Source organism: Strix aluco, chromosome 15 (assembly GCF_031877795.1).
Source record: "Strix aluco isolate bStrAlu1 chromosome 15, bStrAlu1.hap1, whole genome shotgun sequence".
Classification (NCBI taxonomy): domain Eukaryota; kingdom Metazoa; phylum Chordata; class Aves; order Strigiformes; family Strigidae; genus Strix; species Strix aluco.
In genome coordinates, this window is record NC_133945.1 from 5,875,029 (window position 1) to 5,892,991 (window position 17,963).

The 17,963-nt window shown below is 55.3% G+C and overlaps 2 protein-coding genes across 10 annotated transcripts in view; one reads left to right on the top strand and one right to left on the bottom strand.

The window, feature by feature from the left end:
• CASKIN1 (CASK interacting protein 1) overlaps nucleotides 1-3,367 on the top strand; it is a 32,203-nt gene extending 28,836 nt beyond the window's left edge. For both annotated transcript variants that reach the window (XM_074841458.1, XM_074841459.1), the window contains 2 exons: nucleotides 13-409; nucleotides 1,222-3,367. In XM_074841458.1, coding sequence (XP_074697559.1) covers nucleotides 13-409; nucleotides 1,222-1,318 — 494 coding nt within the window. In that variant the 3' untranslated portion in view covers nucleotides 1,319-3,367. The remainder of the gene's footprint in view (nucleotides 1-12; nucleotides 410-1,221) is intronic.
• A 297-nt stretch (nucleotides 3,368-3,664) lies between these two features.
• TRAF7 (TNF receptor associated factor 7) overlaps nucleotides 3,665-17,963 on the bottom strand; it is a 36,284-nt gene continuing 21,985 nt past the window's right edge. For 7 of the 8 annotated variants that reach the window (XM_074841466.1, XM_074841461.1, XM_074841464.1 and 4 more), the window contains 16 exons: nucleotides 17,775-17,867; nucleotides 15,986-16,019; nucleotides 14,558-14,741; nucleotides 13,736-13,870; nucleotides 12,662-12,879; nucleotides 11,990-12,063; nucleotides 10,898-10,946; nucleotides 10,259-10,386; nucleotides 9,085-9,167; nucleotides 8,630-8,669; nucleotides 8,100-8,216; nucleotides 6,824-6,946; nucleotides 5,897-6,016; nucleotides 5,032-5,163; nucleotides 4,687-4,806; nucleotides 3,665-4,450 (listed from right to left, as the gene is read on the bottom strand). In XM_074841466.1, coding sequence (XP_074697567.1) covers nucleotides 4,436-4,450; nucleotides 4,687-4,806; nucleotides 5,032-5,163; nucleotides 5,897-6,016; nucleotides 6,824-6,946; nucleotides 8,100-8,216; nucleotides 8,630-8,669; nucleotides 9,085-9,167; nucleotides 10,259-10,386; nucleotides 10,898-10,946; nucleotides 11,990-12,063; nucleotides 12,662-12,879; nucleotides 13,736-13,870; nucleotides 14,558-14,741; nucleotides 15,986-16,019; nucleotides 17,775-17,867 — 1,665 coding nt within the window. In that variant the 3' untranslated portion in view covers nucleotides 3,665-4,435. The other variant, XM_074841468.1, reaches the window with a different exon arrangement.

Here is a 17,963-nt window from a genome sequence, read left to right on the forward strand (position 1 = left end):
TTCTCTCCGCAGAGGTGAAGCGGGTCCACGGCACGCCGCCCCCGGTGTCCCCCAAGCCTGTGCCACCCCCCACGGCGCCCAAGCCCCCCAAACCTCACGCCGCCATCCAGTCGGTGAGCGCCGGCTCCACACCGGCCCCATCCCCAGCGCGGCAGCTGGGCACCGCTGGCGCCAAGCCCTCCAGCACGCCGCCTTCGCTCTGCTCCAGCCCCGCCAAGCCCCTCTCGCCCGGAGCCCAGCCCCAGCAAGTGCCGGTGAAGCCGCCGCGTTCCGCCATCACCGGCCCCTCCATCGACAGCGCTGGCCCCGAGCTGGCACAGCAGAAGCTGGAGGAGACGAGCGCGTCCCTGGCCGCTGCGCTGCAGGCCGTGGAGGAGAAGATCAAGCAGGAGGACAGTCAGGCGGCAGAGTAAGGGCGTGCGGGGCTTGGGGGCGGGGGGTGGCCGGTGGTCCCCAGGGAGGGTGCGGGGCTGCGTGGGGCCACCGAGCTGCGTGGGGATGGGGTGGGTCAGGAGGTCACAAGCATGGCAGGAGGGGATCGGGCTGAGCCACCATGGTGGGAGTGGGACTGTGTTGGGGGGGGGGACATTGTGGGGGATGCTGTGCCGGAGCGTCACGGAAGTGGTGACAGCGGGGGGGACACTGAGCCGGAGCAGTGTGGGCAGAGGGACCTGGGTATGTGGGGGCACTGGGGGCTGTTTCAGAGAGGTGACACTGGGGGACGCTGAGCCAGAGCATCATGGGAGCAGTGACACTGGGGACAGTGTCAGAGCATCATGGGGCCCTGGCTGGAGCGGTGACACTGGGGGACACTGAGCCAGAGCATCATGGGAGCAGTGACACTGGGGACACTGTGTCAGAGCATCATGGGGCCCTGGCTGGAGCGGTGACACTGGGGGACACTGAGCCAGAACAGCATGGGCAGAGGGACCTGGGTATGTGGGTGCACTGGGGGCTGTTTTGGAGAGGTGACACTGGGGGACACTGAGCTGGAGCAGCGTGGGCAGAGGGACCTGGGTATGTGGGTGCACTGGGGGCTGTTTTGGAGAGGTGACACTGAGCTGGAGCAGCGTGGGGCTGGGCTGGCCCCAGCCATGCAGTGCCGCGGCGCTGAGCACCGCAGGGCCGAGGGGGGCAGCAGGGCCACGCGCGGGGCAGAGGGGGCTGCGCGGTGGCCGCTGGCCCACGCACGGCACCAACCGGTCCCTGCCGCTCACCCAGCTCGGCCGTGGAGTCGAAGAGCACCGTGAGCATCCTGGACGACATCGGCAGCATGTTCGACGACCTGGCGGACCAGCTGGACGCCATGCTGGAGTGAGGGGCGCCAGGGCCCCGCGAACCTCAGGGCTTACGTGGGCACAAGGGCACAACGATCCACGACCTTTTTCCCCCCCCCACATCGGCCCCACCGCCCTCCCCTCCGTCCCCTTTGTACAGCCGTCCCCTCCCGGACATCCCGTCCCTCGGGGTTTGCACAAAGAAGAAGATACCTCAGGATTGTGCTCACGGACTCGGCGCCGGTGACGGCAGGACTCCCTTTTGCAGAAGCAAAAAAAACAAAAAAAAAAACAACAGAAGAAACAAAGCAACACGCCCCGGACCGAAAAGGCGGCTGAGGGGGCTTGGCGGGGGGGTGTCTCTCTACCTACCTGTCCGGTGGCCACCGCTGTCACGCCCATGCCCTGCTGGCCCCAGCCCCGCGGGTCACCGTGGCCCGAATGTAGCACAAGCCCTGCCCGGCGCGGTGGCCCCGGGTCAGCCGCGCGTCGCCGATGGCGTTTGCTGGTGGCCGTGCTGGTGGCGGGTCCGGGTGGGCAAATGCACTTGGGTTTCTTTGCTCCTTTTTTAATTTTCTTTTTTTTGTTTGTTTTTAAAATGTTTTTCTTTCTTTTTCCGTCGGTGTTGGCTGGGGGCCGGCAGGGTGCGGGGTCCCGCCGCGGCGTGGCACCGGCCTGAGGGGCTGCCCCGTGGAGAGACGCTGCCCGAGGGGCGCGGGGGCCTGGCCGTGGGGGCTCCCCTTCGCGGGGGGCAGCGCCTCGGGTGTAGGAAAAGGGGGTTTGTTGGCGTCGGTTGCGAATGGGGGAGCAAACGCCCCGTCTCGGGGCCCTCGGCGGCGCGGGCGGGGGGCAGCGGGACGTGCCCCTGCCCAGCCCCTCCCCGCAGGGGGGCAGAGGACAGTGATAAGCTATAAAGAAGTATTAATTTATTGGAGGGGGAAAAAAAAAAAAAAGATATAAACCAGATTTCCCCCCCGCCCCGAAATAATAAAAAGAATAAACTTTAACAAATATATATTTAAAAGATTTAAAAATATTAGCAATTATATATAAAGCAGTTTAAAAGAAATCAAGAGAAAACTGGATTTTAGCTTGAGAAAAACTATTAGATTATACTAAGCTGTGTGTCTTGTGGCAAACTCATTCTAAGAGTAGCACAATATTTACCTTTTCTCTGGATGGAAGGTACGTGCAAGCAGTTCTGTTCGGGTCTTTCCGTTGGGATTCAGTGTCACGTCTTTCTTTTTACACCGTTAAGAACTCAAAGGATGTGCCTTGTTTTATGGAGGTTTTTGTTAATTCTTCTACTGGAGGTGTTTCATTTCTTTTGGAGTGTCTTCAGGTTTTGGTTTTTATTACTGTTTTGTTTTTTTTTTTTTCCTTTTTTTGGCATTTGTTTGGTGTGCGCGTGTGTGGGTGTGCGTGTGTGTGCACGCGGGGGTGCGTGTGCTCACGTGCGTTCTGCGGGACGCACCGCTGTATATTCATGTATAAACTGGAGTTGGAGTCTGGTTCAGTCGCTTGAGTCCCGATGAATGCATTTTTTTGCTTGTGGTTTCAAAACAAAAGTGTTGCTGTTCCTTTCTTTTCTTGAGACGTACAGAGTGGTCTCTCCCTCCGCCTTCCTCTCCCTCCCTCTCCCCTCCTTTCTCCCCCGCCCCGTCTCTCCCATTGTGGTCGCTGATCCAGATGTGTTTGGCACAACTTTGAAATTTCTTTAAAAAAAATCCAAAAAAACAAAAAAAAGACTTTAAAAAGAACAAAAAAAAAAAAAAATCACCCGCCTGAAAATATCTGTTGAAAAGAAAAAAAATATGTATCTAAAAAAAAAAAGAATCCATAAAGTTCTACATGATGGATATATACATATATATATTTTTTATGATTAAGTTATGGACTCTGTATCGTATCCCATCTGTCAAGCTATGCATCTTGGTGCTTCTCCCTGCTCTTCTGTGCTTAGATTTCACCTCTACTCGTCTTATTCTTCCTATTCTGAATAGTAGATGGCTCGTGGTGCTGTGAAGAAGTTTGCTCCTATACGAAGTCTGGCAACAAATATTTAAAGAAAAATAAAAAAATAAAACCCCTCCCGGGCTGCCACCACTGTCTGTGTCCCAAAACCGTCAGCCATCGTGTGCGATGGCTCCTGGGCACGGCTGGGGCGGGCGGGCACAGAGGACACGGGTGTCACGGGACACGTGGAGGATATGGGTGTCTTGGGGGGCGTGTGGCAGCCCGGCGTGCTGGGAACTGCTGTCCCCGCTCCCCGAGGTGCCCAGTCCCTGCACCCCGTTTCTCAGAGTGGGCGGACGGGCGCAGGCCGGAGCTGCCGCGGGACCGGTGCTGGCCGCTGGCTCCTGCAATAACTCACGCTGGCCAGGAACAACTCTTTCTGCTTTTATTGTCAATGAAGAAATAATCAAATCTATATTACAATCTTAAAAACAGTAGAAAATGTGAGTAAAAATGCAACGGAGGCTTTTTCTCTTTAATGTGGAGACCATTATTACAGGGTGGTGAACAATGGGCTTGTGTTATCTGAGAACTAGCTGTGGCATAAAAATCGTACCTGGCTACTCCAGAAAACCTCTTCCCAGATGGGTCAGCCTGACATCCTGGCAGTAAAATTAAATATTAGAGACAGAAAAGGGGTCGGGGTCCCAACACAGGGCAAGGCCTAATGCTCAGGTCTATCATTTACAAGGGGACCAACCTCCCAGCGTGGCTGCCCTGGCCCGTGACAAGCTGAGCCGTTCAGTCCCATTGCTGGCCAAGGGCCACTCTGCATCTGCCACGGTGGCCCACGGGGCTGCCCTGGCCTGGGGACCCAGTCCTGGCCCCCTGGGGATGGCTCCCCAGCTTGGGGTGGGGGACACCCTGCGGCACAGAAGGCGCTGGCACCTGCATTTCTGATTGCAGAGGGTGGCTCTGAGGGAACGTCTGGAGCAGCCGCGGGGCAGAGCCGCCCCGAGAGCTGCCAGCGGGGTCCTTGCGGCGGGGGGAAGCAGCCGGGGGGCGGCCGCAGGCAGTGGTCGGTGCGGAGAGGAGCTGCAGCAGTTATTTATTTCATAGTGGTGTGTGTTAGTGACCCAGCAGGCCGACGGAGGGGAGGAGTTTTTGGTCTTTCAGTGTGCAGGACTAGTGTGGGGCTCACGCTAGCACGTCCAGACCTGCGGAGGAGAGACAAGGAACCTGTGGCAGGAACCGTCCTGAGCAGCGCTCTGGGCTTCTCCTCATCCTCCGGCAGAGCTTCCAGCATCCACAACACCCTCTGTCCGGAGTTAAACCTCCCACCCATTGAGATCCAGCCCCTCGTTTATCTGAAGATGGCTCTTAACTCATTTAATGCCCTAATTCTAGCACGGGAAGAGACCAAACCATGGAGGAGAAGCCTGAGGAAACCAACCTTTACAGTGCTGTCCACGGCACCGGAGAAGAGGCGGCCCCGGGAGACGGCGAGGGCAGTGACGCTGCCCTGGTGTCGCAGCAGCGTCTGAGTGCAGATCATGTTGTCCATGCTCCACACCTGCGGGCGCACGGAGCCGTGAGCTGGGCTCTGGCACAACCCTGGGCACCAGGAGGGACGGCGGGAGCCGAGTGCCACAGGGTTGGAGCTAGGTGGCATAAATTAAATGCGAGGCCACGTGGCACGCAGGGATGAGGACCCCTTCCTCCCTTCCCCTCAAGGCTGTCTGTGTGTTACCAACGGTGCCAAACACACAGACGCAGCTGCCCAGCCCTGGACACGTACCCTGAGAGACCGGTCGTAGGATGCACTGAAGACTTTGGTTTGATCCGGCGTGGAGATGACAGCCAGGGCGTAGACCGTACCCACGTGCCCGGTCAGCGTGCGGACTTGTTCCTTTGTTTCAATATCCCAGACCTGTGGGAGGAAAGCAAGGCCGGGGGCTCACACTGGGCCACAGGCCACCACCTTCTCCTCCAAGAGTTGTGTCTGCTGAGCACCCAACGCCCCGTCTGTCACAGAATCATCTAGGTTGGAGAAGACCTTGAAGATCCTCCAGTCCAACCATGAACCTCACACTGACCGTTCCCAACTCCACCAGATCCCTCAGCGCTGGGTCAACCCGACTCTTCAACCCCTCCAGGGATGGGGACTCCCCCCCTGCCCTGGGCAGCCCATTCCAACGCCCAACAACCCCTTCTGCAAAGAAATCCTTCCTAAGAGCCAGTCTGACCCTGCCCTGGCGCAGCTTGAGGCCATTCCCTCTTGTCCTGGCGCTGGGTCCTTGGCTCAAGAGACTCATCCCCCCTCTCTGCACCCTCCTTTCAGGGAGTTGTAGAGGGCCATGAGGTCTCCCCTCAGCCTCCTCTTCTCCAGACTGAACCCCCCCAGTTCCCTCAGCCGCTCCCCATTAGACCTGTGCTCCAGACCCTGCACCAGCTCCGTTGCCCTTCTCTGGACACGTTCGAGTCATTCAATGGCCTTTTTGGAGTGAGGGGCCCAAAACTGAACCCACTCATCGAGGTGCAGCCTCACCAGTGCCAAGTATGGGGCTGTGCCACAGAAGGGACTGGCAGAGCCAGGCACCCGTCTCCTTGCCCCTCTCCCCCCAGCCTCAAGCCCACAAACACAGCAAAGCCCCAGCCCTTACATGGATGAGGTTCTCGTAGGTGCCACAGACGATGTGGTGGTTTGTCACAGCGATGGAGTAGACGCTGCCTCCCGACGTCTGCAGCACGTGGACACACTCCAAGTTGCGGATGTCCCAGATCTGAAAGAGATGCCGGAGCAAAGGCAGGATGAGGCCCGTGCAGGGACCCCTCTCCAGGAGGGAGCTCCCTTGAAGCTATTCTCCAGCCACACGTGGCATCAGCCTGGCTCCACGTGTGCCCAGATCACATCTTTAAGGACAAATCTGTCTGGCTGGGAATGTTCAGTACTGATGACCACAAAGTCCTGCTGTCTTATTTAGCTGCCCGGCTTTGAACATCCAGGCTGAAAAAGTTGCGGAGATTGCACACCCTTTGTGTGCGACCAGGCACACACGTGCACACACAGCCCAGAGCCTGACAGCACTAACAACTGCTGCAGACAAATTAATGGGGATTTATTACCTCTGAGGAGGGCAACTTCAAATTCTCTTGTGCCACCCAGATGCTGAGAGGTGAACTGTTCATCAAAGCCTGAGCCAACCCAGGTCGAGGGCATTTTGGAAACCACACAGAGATTGATGGTAACGCTGCAGCCAGACAGTGACCTTCTCCTCTTATCAGCAGGACTGTCAGCGCAGATAACGCTGCAGAGGCAGCACGAGGCGCCGTGGCTGCGAGGCCGCGTTTTATCTCCGCCAGCGCCCCCCCCGCAGCCACGCTCCCAAGGAGCGGCCAGAGGCCAGCCTTTGCGCCTGCAGAGATGCCATCAGCGCAGTAAAATCCAGCGTGTCTGACGCTACAGCTGCGCTCTGACATCCTACAGCTACCTTTTGTCCTGCTCCACCACCCCACGCTGCAGAATACAGGTATGGGGAGGCACGCGGAGAGCTGATGGCTTACAGTTGCCATGAGTCTCAGGGTCCCACCTTGATTGTTTGGTAAGATCCGCTGTAGAGATAGTTTTGGGAAGCCACCAGGGCTCGCACCCAGTGATTGAGACCTGTCAGTTCCTTCTTCAGTTTGAGCTCAGTACCTACAATATCCCAGACCTGTGGAAAGCACAAACACACACAGAGACGGAGGAGTCTCAGCAGGACGGGGCAGTGGTGGGGCAGAGCAGGTCAGCCCCCAGCTGGGGAGCCAGGCACTGCCCATCCTGCCTAGCAGCCAGCACAAGGCCCTACCACCTCACAAACTGGAACCTCAGGCTGGCTCTCCTGCCCGCTGGGAATCACCTGAACCCACTGACTTGCAGATAAACCACACAGTAACTATGCTGAGCAAGCATGTTCCCTGAGGGCCTGGGAGAGCCGGCTCCGGCATTATCGCTGGCAGAGACCCTTGCCTAGCAGAGCTGTGGGCTTGAAAAACCTCAACCAAATCTGCAGTAAAGAACCCTCTGAACCTCCACTCCCAGCCTGTCCCCACAAAGCTCCACTCCCACGGCTCCTGGGAAACTGTGGCCCAGAACGACAGACAGATCTCACCCCGCCACTGGGTCTTCTCGGCTCATCTGGCAGAAAGTGGCTGGGGATGACAAAAATAAAAGGCCCCAAGTTCTCCTTCTGCTTAGCGCTGTCTCACTGCTCCTCCAGCCCCGAGTGCTCTTGATAGCTGAGCCACTCCAGGCCCCAGATAAAGAAAAGAGCATGTGCCCTCCTACAGATGGATGGTCCCATAAGCCGTCTCACCAGGAGCTGGAAGCAGAACCAAGGGAATCTAGCCAAGGCTTTAAAGGGCAACTTGCAAAGCTGTTCCCCAATTTCTGCAGGCTTTAGGTAAAGAATGCAGATTCAAGAGTCTTTGGAGGGGGGTTTCAAAACAGGCAGCCTGAATCCTCAGCCAATTCTGGACCCCAGACCCAATTCCCAATGGTCTGAGTAGGTCTGTTGGGGGCCCAAGGACTCAGGAACTGCCAAGAGACTCCACCTGCAGTCTTGGGTTTACAGAGTTAGAAGAAACAAAGTGTTTTTTCAGCCAGGTCCCAGAACATCTCTGACTTCAGCACAGAGCATGGGCTGAAGCTCTGCAGCGCTGGCTGCTCTGTGTAGCCGTGCTTCTCTCTGTGGCTCAGGAGAATGTAGCAACAAGGTCACCTACAGACCAAAGTGCTACTTTCTTCTTCCTGCTTGGACACTGCTGCCTGATAATTTGTACCCTTGGTCCCCGACGAGGCCTAGAGGAGCCACCCCAGAGCTCTACCTTGATGGCTTTGAGAGAGCCGCTGAACAGCATGTTATGTGAGGAGACCAAAGTGCAGACAGGATTGTCGTGTGCTCGGATCGTGTTCACTTTCTGCAGGTTTTGAATATCCCAGACCTGCAAAGGAGAAGAGCGCCCATGAGGGGCAGGGCCAGGCCCCTTGGGCTGAAGGGAGGCAGGCAGGACAGGGCAAAACCGCAGGCAGGACAGGGCGCCTGCACCAGCCACTGTCCTGGCTGATCAGAACTGAGCACCCTGCCCCAGCTCACAGCACCAGCCTCCTGCTCCCCACGCAGGAGCGGGGAGTGGGAAACCCAGGAAAAAAACGCCCAAATCCAGGAAACCAGCCTGAATCCAACCCACGAGGAACATGGCTGAAGGCAGTGGATAAAGCACACACAGGTTATCAGTCTTACACCACCAGCAGCTGTAGAAAAAAGGACCCAGGTCCCTGCTCTAGAGCAGCCTGGGGCTGGGCTGTAGATCTCCCAGCCCAGCTGCGAAGCGGAGCAGGGGTCCGGGGTACTCACAATTATGGTGCAGTCAGCAGAGCCGCTGTACAGCTTGTTCCTGTAATGTCACCAGAAAACAAAAGGAGGTCAGCAAGGGAGAGCAACACGTGCAGGGTCCCAGCTCGTTCCCAGGCACCATGCTGGGCGAGGAGCTGCAGTCCCACAGCCTGACTGGGCCAAGACTAAGCACACCAAGGCCAGGAGCGGAGCCCAGGTCTTGTGGGGAAGCCAGGCTGGATTGGCCCATCGAGCAGGAGGCCAGGCACCCCGCTGGTGAGCAGGGAAGGAAGCCAGAACAGCAGGGGAGGCCAAAGAGATACGCTCTTTGTCAGTTTTTAAAGAGCAAAGAGGCAAGCTGTGCCTCTCCGGCACAATGTTGGCACGTGCAGGACCGAGGATGGGCACTGTCATGCTCAGGAGCCCCAGTGCCCGCCCCCTCTCTCCCGCAGGGGCAGGTGTCCCTCTCCACTCACCCCTGGATGCAAAGAGCCAGTACAATTCCATCGTGACCCTCCAAGGTCTTTTGGCACTTGTATGTGGTACAGGTATCCCACACCTAACAGGAAACACAAGGCAGCAGAGGGTCACACGCCGGCAGACAGAGCAGCTGGGGACCCGGGCAGGATGTCAGCAAAGCCACAACAGCACCGAAACGAGGAAACAGGCTGTCACCTGGGCACCTGCCTGCCGGGCTCCCAGGCAGAGATAAGCTCGTCTAGGAAAGGAAATTTACTGCAAAGGGTCAGGTTGAAGTTAACGAGACACTGAGACACTGGACAGCAGCATGCATCAGCCCTCTCCAGCTCTGGCTTTCCCAGCCCAGGCCAACACAACACCAGGAACCAGAGAAGCAGCTCTCAGGCTCCTGCTTTAGCAATTCACACCCTGTCCCAGGCTCCAGTGGCACAGCACAGCCGCCTCTGCCGCTGCAAAGGTTCTCCCGCTGAGCACACCCTGCTCTCTCAAGAAAGGGAGCATAGGTGTGTGTGCCCAGAGCAGCCAGGACAGGGGAGAAAGCTGTTTTCTTTCAATAAAGCACAGCAACGTCTGTTTTCTTCCATGTGGCTCTTGCTATCGCTCAAAGAAACTAAATCACAGCTCTGCTCGTGGCAGGGCTGGTTGTGGCAGCCGCTGTGGCTCCCCAGCCCAGCCCAGCCAGCAGCCACCAGCAGCCAACATGGTGACACTGGGAGCTGCTGTCTAGGCTGCACTGGAGCAGTGCTGTCAGTCTGAGTTACTGAAAACAGGGCAAAGAAAAACAAACATGCCATAAAATGGAAAAAGGACACATCCGATCAGGGAAAAATGCTTTTTTTTTTCTACGATGACTTTTTATAACAATGGAAAATAAAATCAGAAGCTGAAACAGTCTTGAATGACCTAAACACTGTATAAAGCAAAACCAGCAGCAGCAGGAATGAGATTTTAATCAGGACTTTGCAAAACCCACTATTTGTCTCTTGATTTCACTATCACATAACGTTTCCTCGCAGAGAATTTTGCCCAACTATAATTGCAAAGAATCATTTAAGATTCTTTGGGAGAAACTTGGGGAATTGACATCCCCCCACCCCACAAATTCAGCTTCTGCCCCACCTGAAGCACATTTACAAATGCAGAAGATACACAGAAGACACAAGCTCTCACCTTAATGGTTTTGTCTGAAGAGCCACTGAAGAGCAAGTCTCCTATGGAGTAAACGCACAAACACCAGACAGGGCCCTGGTGTCCCACAAAGGTGCCCTTGCACTTGAAGATCTGCTGAGGATCATAGGCTGCAGAAACGAGAGGGCAGGTGAGAGGAGAGAGAATAGTGCTGCGCCCCATCACGCTGAGTTCGGAGGGGACCGAGCTCCCCGCACCAGCCCAGCAGGTTCCTCCTTCCACTTCACGCTGTCGCAGGCCAGAAGGAACCGTGAGACCCTCCCGGGCTGGCTGGAAGGGCTCATGTCCCATCCTTACAGCTCATCGACTCAGCACTGCTCTGAGCCCCAGGCTCATCCCCTAATGCAACTCCTGGGCTGGACCTTGGAGGCCAGAGATGCACTTGACCTCTCCCCGCAGCAGGTAATAACCCTGCAGCACTGGGAGTTCCCCTTCAGCCAGTGCTTCTGGCAAACCCAACCACTGGTATTTTCTTCCTGCAGCAGCCGTGACCCTGTGAACAAATTACTGCTGCACCCAGAGACAACTGTTACCTTGCATATCTGTGACCTCGCCTAAAAGGGCTCACTGGCCACCACCCCAAACCCAGTGCGAGAGGACGCAAACCACGTGCATACTCACATCCAAGGATGCCCATGTTGAGCCGAGCATTAATGTGGGAGAGCTCGTCCTGAAAAACAGAACAAGCTGCATGAGCTGCAGCGCCATCAAGACCAGCCTGCCCTTCTGGTTATGGCTTAAAGACTGTCCCCCCCCACTGCTAAAACCGCTCTTGCCTCTGGGCAAGTCTTGACTCCCTGTGAAGGCCCTCCCTCGGCAGCTCACTCATCCCCTGATCTGAGGTCTCCTGTTCTAGGAGTCTGTCACCTCCCTCCAGAGGCCAGGGGGCTCTGACAGCATCTCAGACCTGCACTAAACTCGTCAGGATTCAGGCAGGCACAGAAATACCTTTCCAAATATACTGTCCTTGCTCTGCCATTCACCAGACTGCTCAAAATAATCAAATTGGTTATGGGGACTGCTTGCTCAGCTGGGCTCCTGAAGCCCACCTTGCTGGAGAAGAACTGGAAGGTCTCTTTGTAGTCTCCGCTATGATCCAGACCCTACTGTGTCCACAGGGCCCCTCGTCATTAGTATGCTTAGGTAAGCCAGGACAAGCTCCTCCTAATCAGCACATCCAGTGGGATGCAGTCTGCCCGGACTAGGGAGGAATGTCTATCCAACATCAGTGCTTGAATAATGTCCAAAATCATGAGACAGCTCTCACCCCCAGCTTGTTAGCAGGGATCCGCTTATCTTCCTGCTTTCTCTGCAGGCAGGGAGAAGGGCATACTGTCCCTGGCTAGTATAAAAGGTACAGGAGTGCCCAGGCTTTGGAGCAGAGGGCTCTCTCCTTGCTGCAGGGCTCCTCTCCTCTGTTAACATGTGTCCAGAGCACCAACAGGCTGAGAAAAGGCAGCAGAACCAGTTAAAACAGCAGCTCAGATGGAGTGACCAGAACGTGCTCCCTGAGCTGCCTTTAACTCAGCCTAGAGGAAACCTTCACCCAGACCCCAGCTGCAGTAAAACTGAACCAAACCTGGGCTGAGCAGAGCCAGCAAGTGGGAGGGAACCCCAAAGACTACCCCCACTGCAGCAGAAGCCTAACTAGAAGCAGAGCCAGCTAACTCCACGCAATTCCTACTCCGCCCCAGGGCCCGGCCCCCTCCTCACGTTCAGCATGGAGGCATCCCTGCGGAACTCCATCAGGTCCTCGCTCAGCTTGCTCTGGTTCTCGTCCAACACATCTACAAGAGAGGGACAGGGACAGTCCCACTGTCACTGCTGAGTCAGTGGTGGCGTCCAGGGGAACAGGCAGAGGACACGAGCTGCCTCCTGACCTCTGAACAAGGAGGGAGGAGAACCCAGGGCTGTCATCAGCAGGGAAAAGCAGGAGGGTGTCTGCTACTCAAATGCAAATTGTACTCGGGTGCTGAAGACCAGGCAGATTTCAGAGGCAAGGCAGGGCTGGGCACAGCAAAGGTGTCCAGGAAGCATGCTTGCTCCAGGACGGCTGCATCGCTGGCTATTTGACTTGCTGGTTTTTATGGTGGCCTGTGCCCACGGACTGCACAGGAGGAAGTCACAGGAGAAAGCTGGTAGCTGCCTGCAGATATTTCTAGCACTTGCCAAGTGATCGGGGACTGCAGGATTAGGTCCCACGATGTTCTGGCAGCACAGGAGTCAATGGAACCCCTATTTGTCCCTCTGCAAGGAAGATCTGAACCTCCCAAAACCTGCTCAGCACCAGTTTTAAACATGGAATGAATCATAATGCACCATCCTAACAAAGAGCTGCCCCGTCCCTATGGCTCTGACCACAGAGCTCGTCCAGTGCAGACTCACCAAACTTGAGCTCCAGGTTCTTCTCCAGCTGGTCGATTTTCTCCGAGAGCTTCCCCAGCATGGAGCGCAGGAAGGCAATTTCCTGGTCCTTCTGGGCCATTGCCACCTGCATCTCATGGAAGCGATCGTCTGTCTGCTGCAGGAACTCCTTCAGACCCTCAAACTTGCACGTCTCCAGGTGGGTCTCATAAGTGTCTTGATTTCCTATGAACGTACACCTGCAAGGGCAAGGCAGGGGTGCTCAGGGAGGTGTGAGGCCTGTGCGGGTCCCCGCCGTCCCGATCCCCGTACCAGGAGCTGGGTGCAGGCAGCTGCAGGGCACAGAGAGGCCAAGCAACTCCTATTCTTCTAGCCAGGGCACTGGCCCCAAACTGAACTTTCTGTCTGTCTGTCTAGGTAGTTGCAAGGAAAAGCAGATCTTGGGCAAGAGACAGGATGTGGTGTCAGTTCACGTGCTCACCAGGAGCTCAATCTAAGAACCATCAAAAAGACAATGGAAAAACCTGCAGCTGACCTCAGCAGATGCTGAGTGGGGCCTGCAGCAGGCAGGGAGTCAGGGTTGCTTGGTCAGGACCTGCCTTGCTCTGCTTCTGCCAAGACATCTCTTCCTGCAACAGCAACCTTAGCTGTGCATCCTGCAGAGAACCCCCAGCCCGGGCTGCACTCCTGCTCGGGTGACAGTCAGCCCTCTGAGGCTGGTCCGCACTTCCCTGGCCGTGGGAGAAGGACCAGTTTGAGACACTGCCATGGTGCTCGCATCACTCGGCCTCCTCCCTGCATGGCTCTGGCCGCAACCACTGCTCTGACTCTCCTCCAGCTGGTTCTTCAGCCTACGCACCTCTCCCTCCTCCTCGGTTGCCAGCAGGGCTTACAGCTGGGCAGCGTGACCTGCCTGTTCTTGACCAAAAGCTCGGGGGCTGCCTTCTGCAAGCCTGATCTCAGTCTCAGGCCAGTGCACTGCACTGGGTAGAGTTGCTCAGAGCCCACGGGGCTACCCTAAAGCTGCAGGAGCTGAAAAGCAGCCCAGAAATGAGCTCAGTGCATCCTCCCCACTAAAAATCACCAGCTCCTTACCCGTATTTGGAGTGGGGACATTTTATGTGCTCGCACTCTTTCAGATGGGCCTCCAGGTTCATTTTCAGGAGAGGTGGGCAGCTGGGGTTATTGGGGCAGCGAACTGGCCTGTAATCACAGCTGCTTTCATGATCTCTGCCATTGAAAGAAGCAAAAGGAGGGAAAATCAGCAATAAGCAAAAATTAATGGAAACAACACAGATCGTCAGTAAAGGAGCAAGCCAGCCCTGTGACACTGTCAGGTGATCAAAAGCCTCCTGCTCTAAGACTGCAATTACAGCTTTAAATTCACATTTGGCCAGTAAGTTGAGAGTAACAATAGGCCACATTTACACAGGGAACTTCTGCTTCTGCAGCTGACTGGCAGAGCCTTCAGGCAGCTACCAACAGGCAACAGGGAAGACAGTGAACGCATTTAGGATGGGGAGGGAAAGAGATTTCAGATTCCTAGGATATAACCAGGATAACTCCTCTTACAAAAAGAATCCCAAGGTCTCTGCTTGACCAGTCACAGTGTTTCAACCCAGCTGTGAGGTGGCTGCTTTCACAGTGTGTCCCCTGTCCCAATGCTGAGACACTCAGCTGGGAGCAGAGAACAGCCTCCTCTCTCTGAGACCAGCCCATCATCCTGAGACACAGTGGGAAGAATTGTCCCCTCAAGTCACGCTGCCCATTCCCACACCCCTGCAGGCCCCAGCAGAGCCCTGCTGGCAGGAGCTGTGCTGTCCCCAGGAGCCGCAGGGCAGCTCAGATACAACAACAGATTGCTGGTGGTGGAGCCCTTTCCCTGGAGAGGCTGCACGCTGGTAACAAGCCACTTACTTCCTGGCACTCAGTTTAATTGTAAACGGACATCCACGGGGGTCCACCTCGAAGGCAGCGGGCTTGCTGCTGGCTGCAGGCCGGCAGCCATACTTGCAGTGAATGAAGAGCTCCCCGATCTGCTCAGCCACCGCAATGTTGTTAACCACTACGGTCAGTTTGGCATTGTCCACGGGGCACTTCTCTGCCAGGCAGGGAAGCAAAAGAGAGAGTCAGCAAGGGCTGAGACACTGCAGGAGCATTTCCAAGAGCCTCTGTGGGGAAATTTTTTTTGCCTTCTCTGGCCAAGATGGCAACAGAACCAGCCATGAATATTCACGCAAGGTCTGCAAGCCACTATCTCTGGTTTGTCTTGGGGCTCTGTGAAAAGTTAGTTTATGTTAATCCATGATAATTTGAGCTAGCTGCCAATGAAAGGCCACCCTAATGCAGACTACCTTGTGCTTGCTGAAGTGTGAGAGTATCACAGGCAGTGAGAAATGCCCCACACATCACCCGCTCCCCCACCCGGGCCTGGGCTCAGCTCCTCCGCCACCAGCGGGGCACCACAGGCCAGGGATGCTACAGCAAAGCAAAGACATGAGCTTTGAGGGCAGGAGCAAAACTGAGCAGCTCAGGATTGCAACTGCAAAGCCTTTTGCTACCAATCTGTTGCTTGGGATAGACATAACACAACATGGTGACAGGGGATTAGCAGGCGAAGCAGAGGGACCCCTCACATGTGGAAGATGAACATCTTAAGGCAGAAAGAGTTGCTGTTTTGCTGGAGTCCCCAGGGCTCGCTGTTCGGGTAATACAAATGGCTTGGCTTTGTGCTGAACAATGGCTTTCCAAGAGGGGCACAGACTCATGCCAAATGAAGTCTTTTTTGTAGTGCAGAGTCCAAATCAAGTGGGAGCTGGTTAGGCCAGGCCAGCAGCCAGACACTTGGGCTCCATCAGGTTTCTGGGAGAGCTGGGTGAGCTAAAGCAGCTCTGTGTGCTGCTGTGCACAGGCTCGGTCAGCGGCCGAGAGCTGGCACTAACGGGACAGCGAGGAGGGGTTTGATGGGTCTCTGCCAAACACAGCCCCCTGTTCCTTAGACAGGCAGCCACAGAAAGCTTTCTGTCTGAAATCAATGGGTCAACTCTGGGCGAGACGTGTATTATCCTGGGATTATCCACTGCATATTCCAGGATTTGAGAACATCCTGTGCCCAGGAGCTGGGCCCAGCTCTCTAGTTCCCATGCGACAGCATGAACCATCAGAGCTCAGAGCTGCATGGCCACCCGTGCCCCAGCCCCTCGCTGCTGCAGTGGCAGCCTGTGACTGACAGCTTGTTTTAAGCCCTTCAGTCATCTTTCTGTGGGTTTCGTTTTAAGTGAAAGCAAACAAACCAGAAAATAACAGTGTTTTGGCTGCATCACACAGGAACAGTTCTGTACTCACCAGATGTTAAGGCACATCTTCTACAAAATGTGTGCTATGGAGACAAAGAGGAATAGCAGTGTCACTGTAAACAGTATCGGACAAATTATTCCCTGTGGCTAACGATGGGAAAGGTGGGAGATACCAAAGCCTGTGGCTCAGGGGCCTCAGCAGCTGTTCTGGCTGCTTTACAGCTCAGCACGCTCCAGTCTGCACCACAGGGCAAAAACCAGCTGCTTGCTCAGGCAGCTGAGAATGCAACATGGGTCCTGCTCCTGAGAAGTATTAAGCACCTGGTTTGAAGCTCTCAGGGTTCTGCCCTGTTCAGGATCAGGCCATGACCCTGGTGCAAGGCAAAGCCATGGGCACGTTCTGCCACACGCTGATATTCCTGCCCTCCAAGTCTGCAGGGGTTTCTCTACTTCACCCTCCGCTTTAGTCCATGGCATTCCTCTCATTTCCCTGAGACGTTCTCAAGGGGAAGAGCAACGGGACGTCTGGCCTCTGCCTGTCCTTGGGCAGTCAGCCCATCGCACACCTCCCTCTGTAGCAATTCTAATGTAGCTGAAGCTCTCCTGCTGTCAGGTGGATGGCACAGCTGGTTTGCAAGCCCGTTAAATGCACTGTAAATTTTGCCACTTTCAATAGCTCTCTAGCTCTCTGTTCTTACAGCAGAAACGTATAGTAACAATTTAACTTGATAAAGTAGCGAACACAATCTAACATGCTAATGAATATAAAGAAAGGAACAAAGGCTGCAGCATTTCACTGGTCCTGAACTTTCCCCATGGGTTCCCTGGAGCCTCCTCAGCCACGTTCCCTTGCCATGGGGCCTGTGCTTGGCACCAGTGCTGGAGAGGCTGCAAGTCACTCGTCAGAGCTGTTATCTGCTGCCCTGCTCAGGCGGCCCTTTCCTGCCCTGCACAGCTGCATGGTGCTCTCTCCAGAGCTGCCAAACCAGGACTGCAAATTAAGCCACTCTGCTTCCTGCAGCATTTTTTTTTTCCATATTAACCAGTACATTTCAGCATCTCCATGAAGAGCTATATACTGAAATGGTGTAGGAAAACTGCACCAACTTCCAGCACCTTTGGGGATAGCACCCTCACTGCAATAAACAATCCTGCTCTCTGCTTTTGTTGCTACAGCTCCGTCCTAGCAATCAGAAGCATTAGAGAGCCCGTCACGAAGCCATCTTTCTTCACATGTAGCACAGAAGCAGGAATAATATACAGTTTCTATTAAATCCCAGTGAAATGGAATATAGAAGAATATTCATAATACTCTGTGCCTTTTATTAGAGGATCTCAAATCCCTTTGCAAGCATTAACTAAATGAAGCTTCAAGCCATTCTTGTTTTATATGAACTTTCTTCCCAGCTGAAGAGCAGCCATTCCTGGGGTGCCCAGGAGGCAGCAGCACTCTGCAGAGCCCTTCAGGACAGGGGACGAGGAGTTTCAGACCTCACTGAAGCCACACCAAGGAGACTGAAGGTGGCCAGGACAGGAAGGCTGACAGTACAGCTCTCCTGGGAAAAGCCGCTCGATTTTAAGCAAGGCTCAAAGAAGCAGCTAACTGCAGCGTGCCCCACACACCCCACTGCAGACTGGTTCAAAGCTGCCGTGTGGGGAAATCCAACCCACATCCATCAGCATCTCTGCTCCTACGCTGGCCTGGCTTCCCTGGTCAGGGGCTGCCTCCTCTTTACTCAATCAGGCTGACAGTCACTGGGGACAGTTCGGGGCTTGTCTATAGCTCACACTGGACATCGTGGAACCCACGCTTGTGATTTGGAAGAGTACTGCCTTACCCCACAGGTTGTGATGACTGGATCCTTAAACACACTACAGCACAGTTGGCAGCACAGCTTCACAGACGGTTGTTCAGCAAACACCAGCGGCTCCTGAAGAGGAGGGGAGAAAGGGACAAGGAGAGCACAAGGATTAGTCCAAACGCAAAAGCCTCCAGCTCTGCAGAAGGAGCAAAACAACTCTTCAGC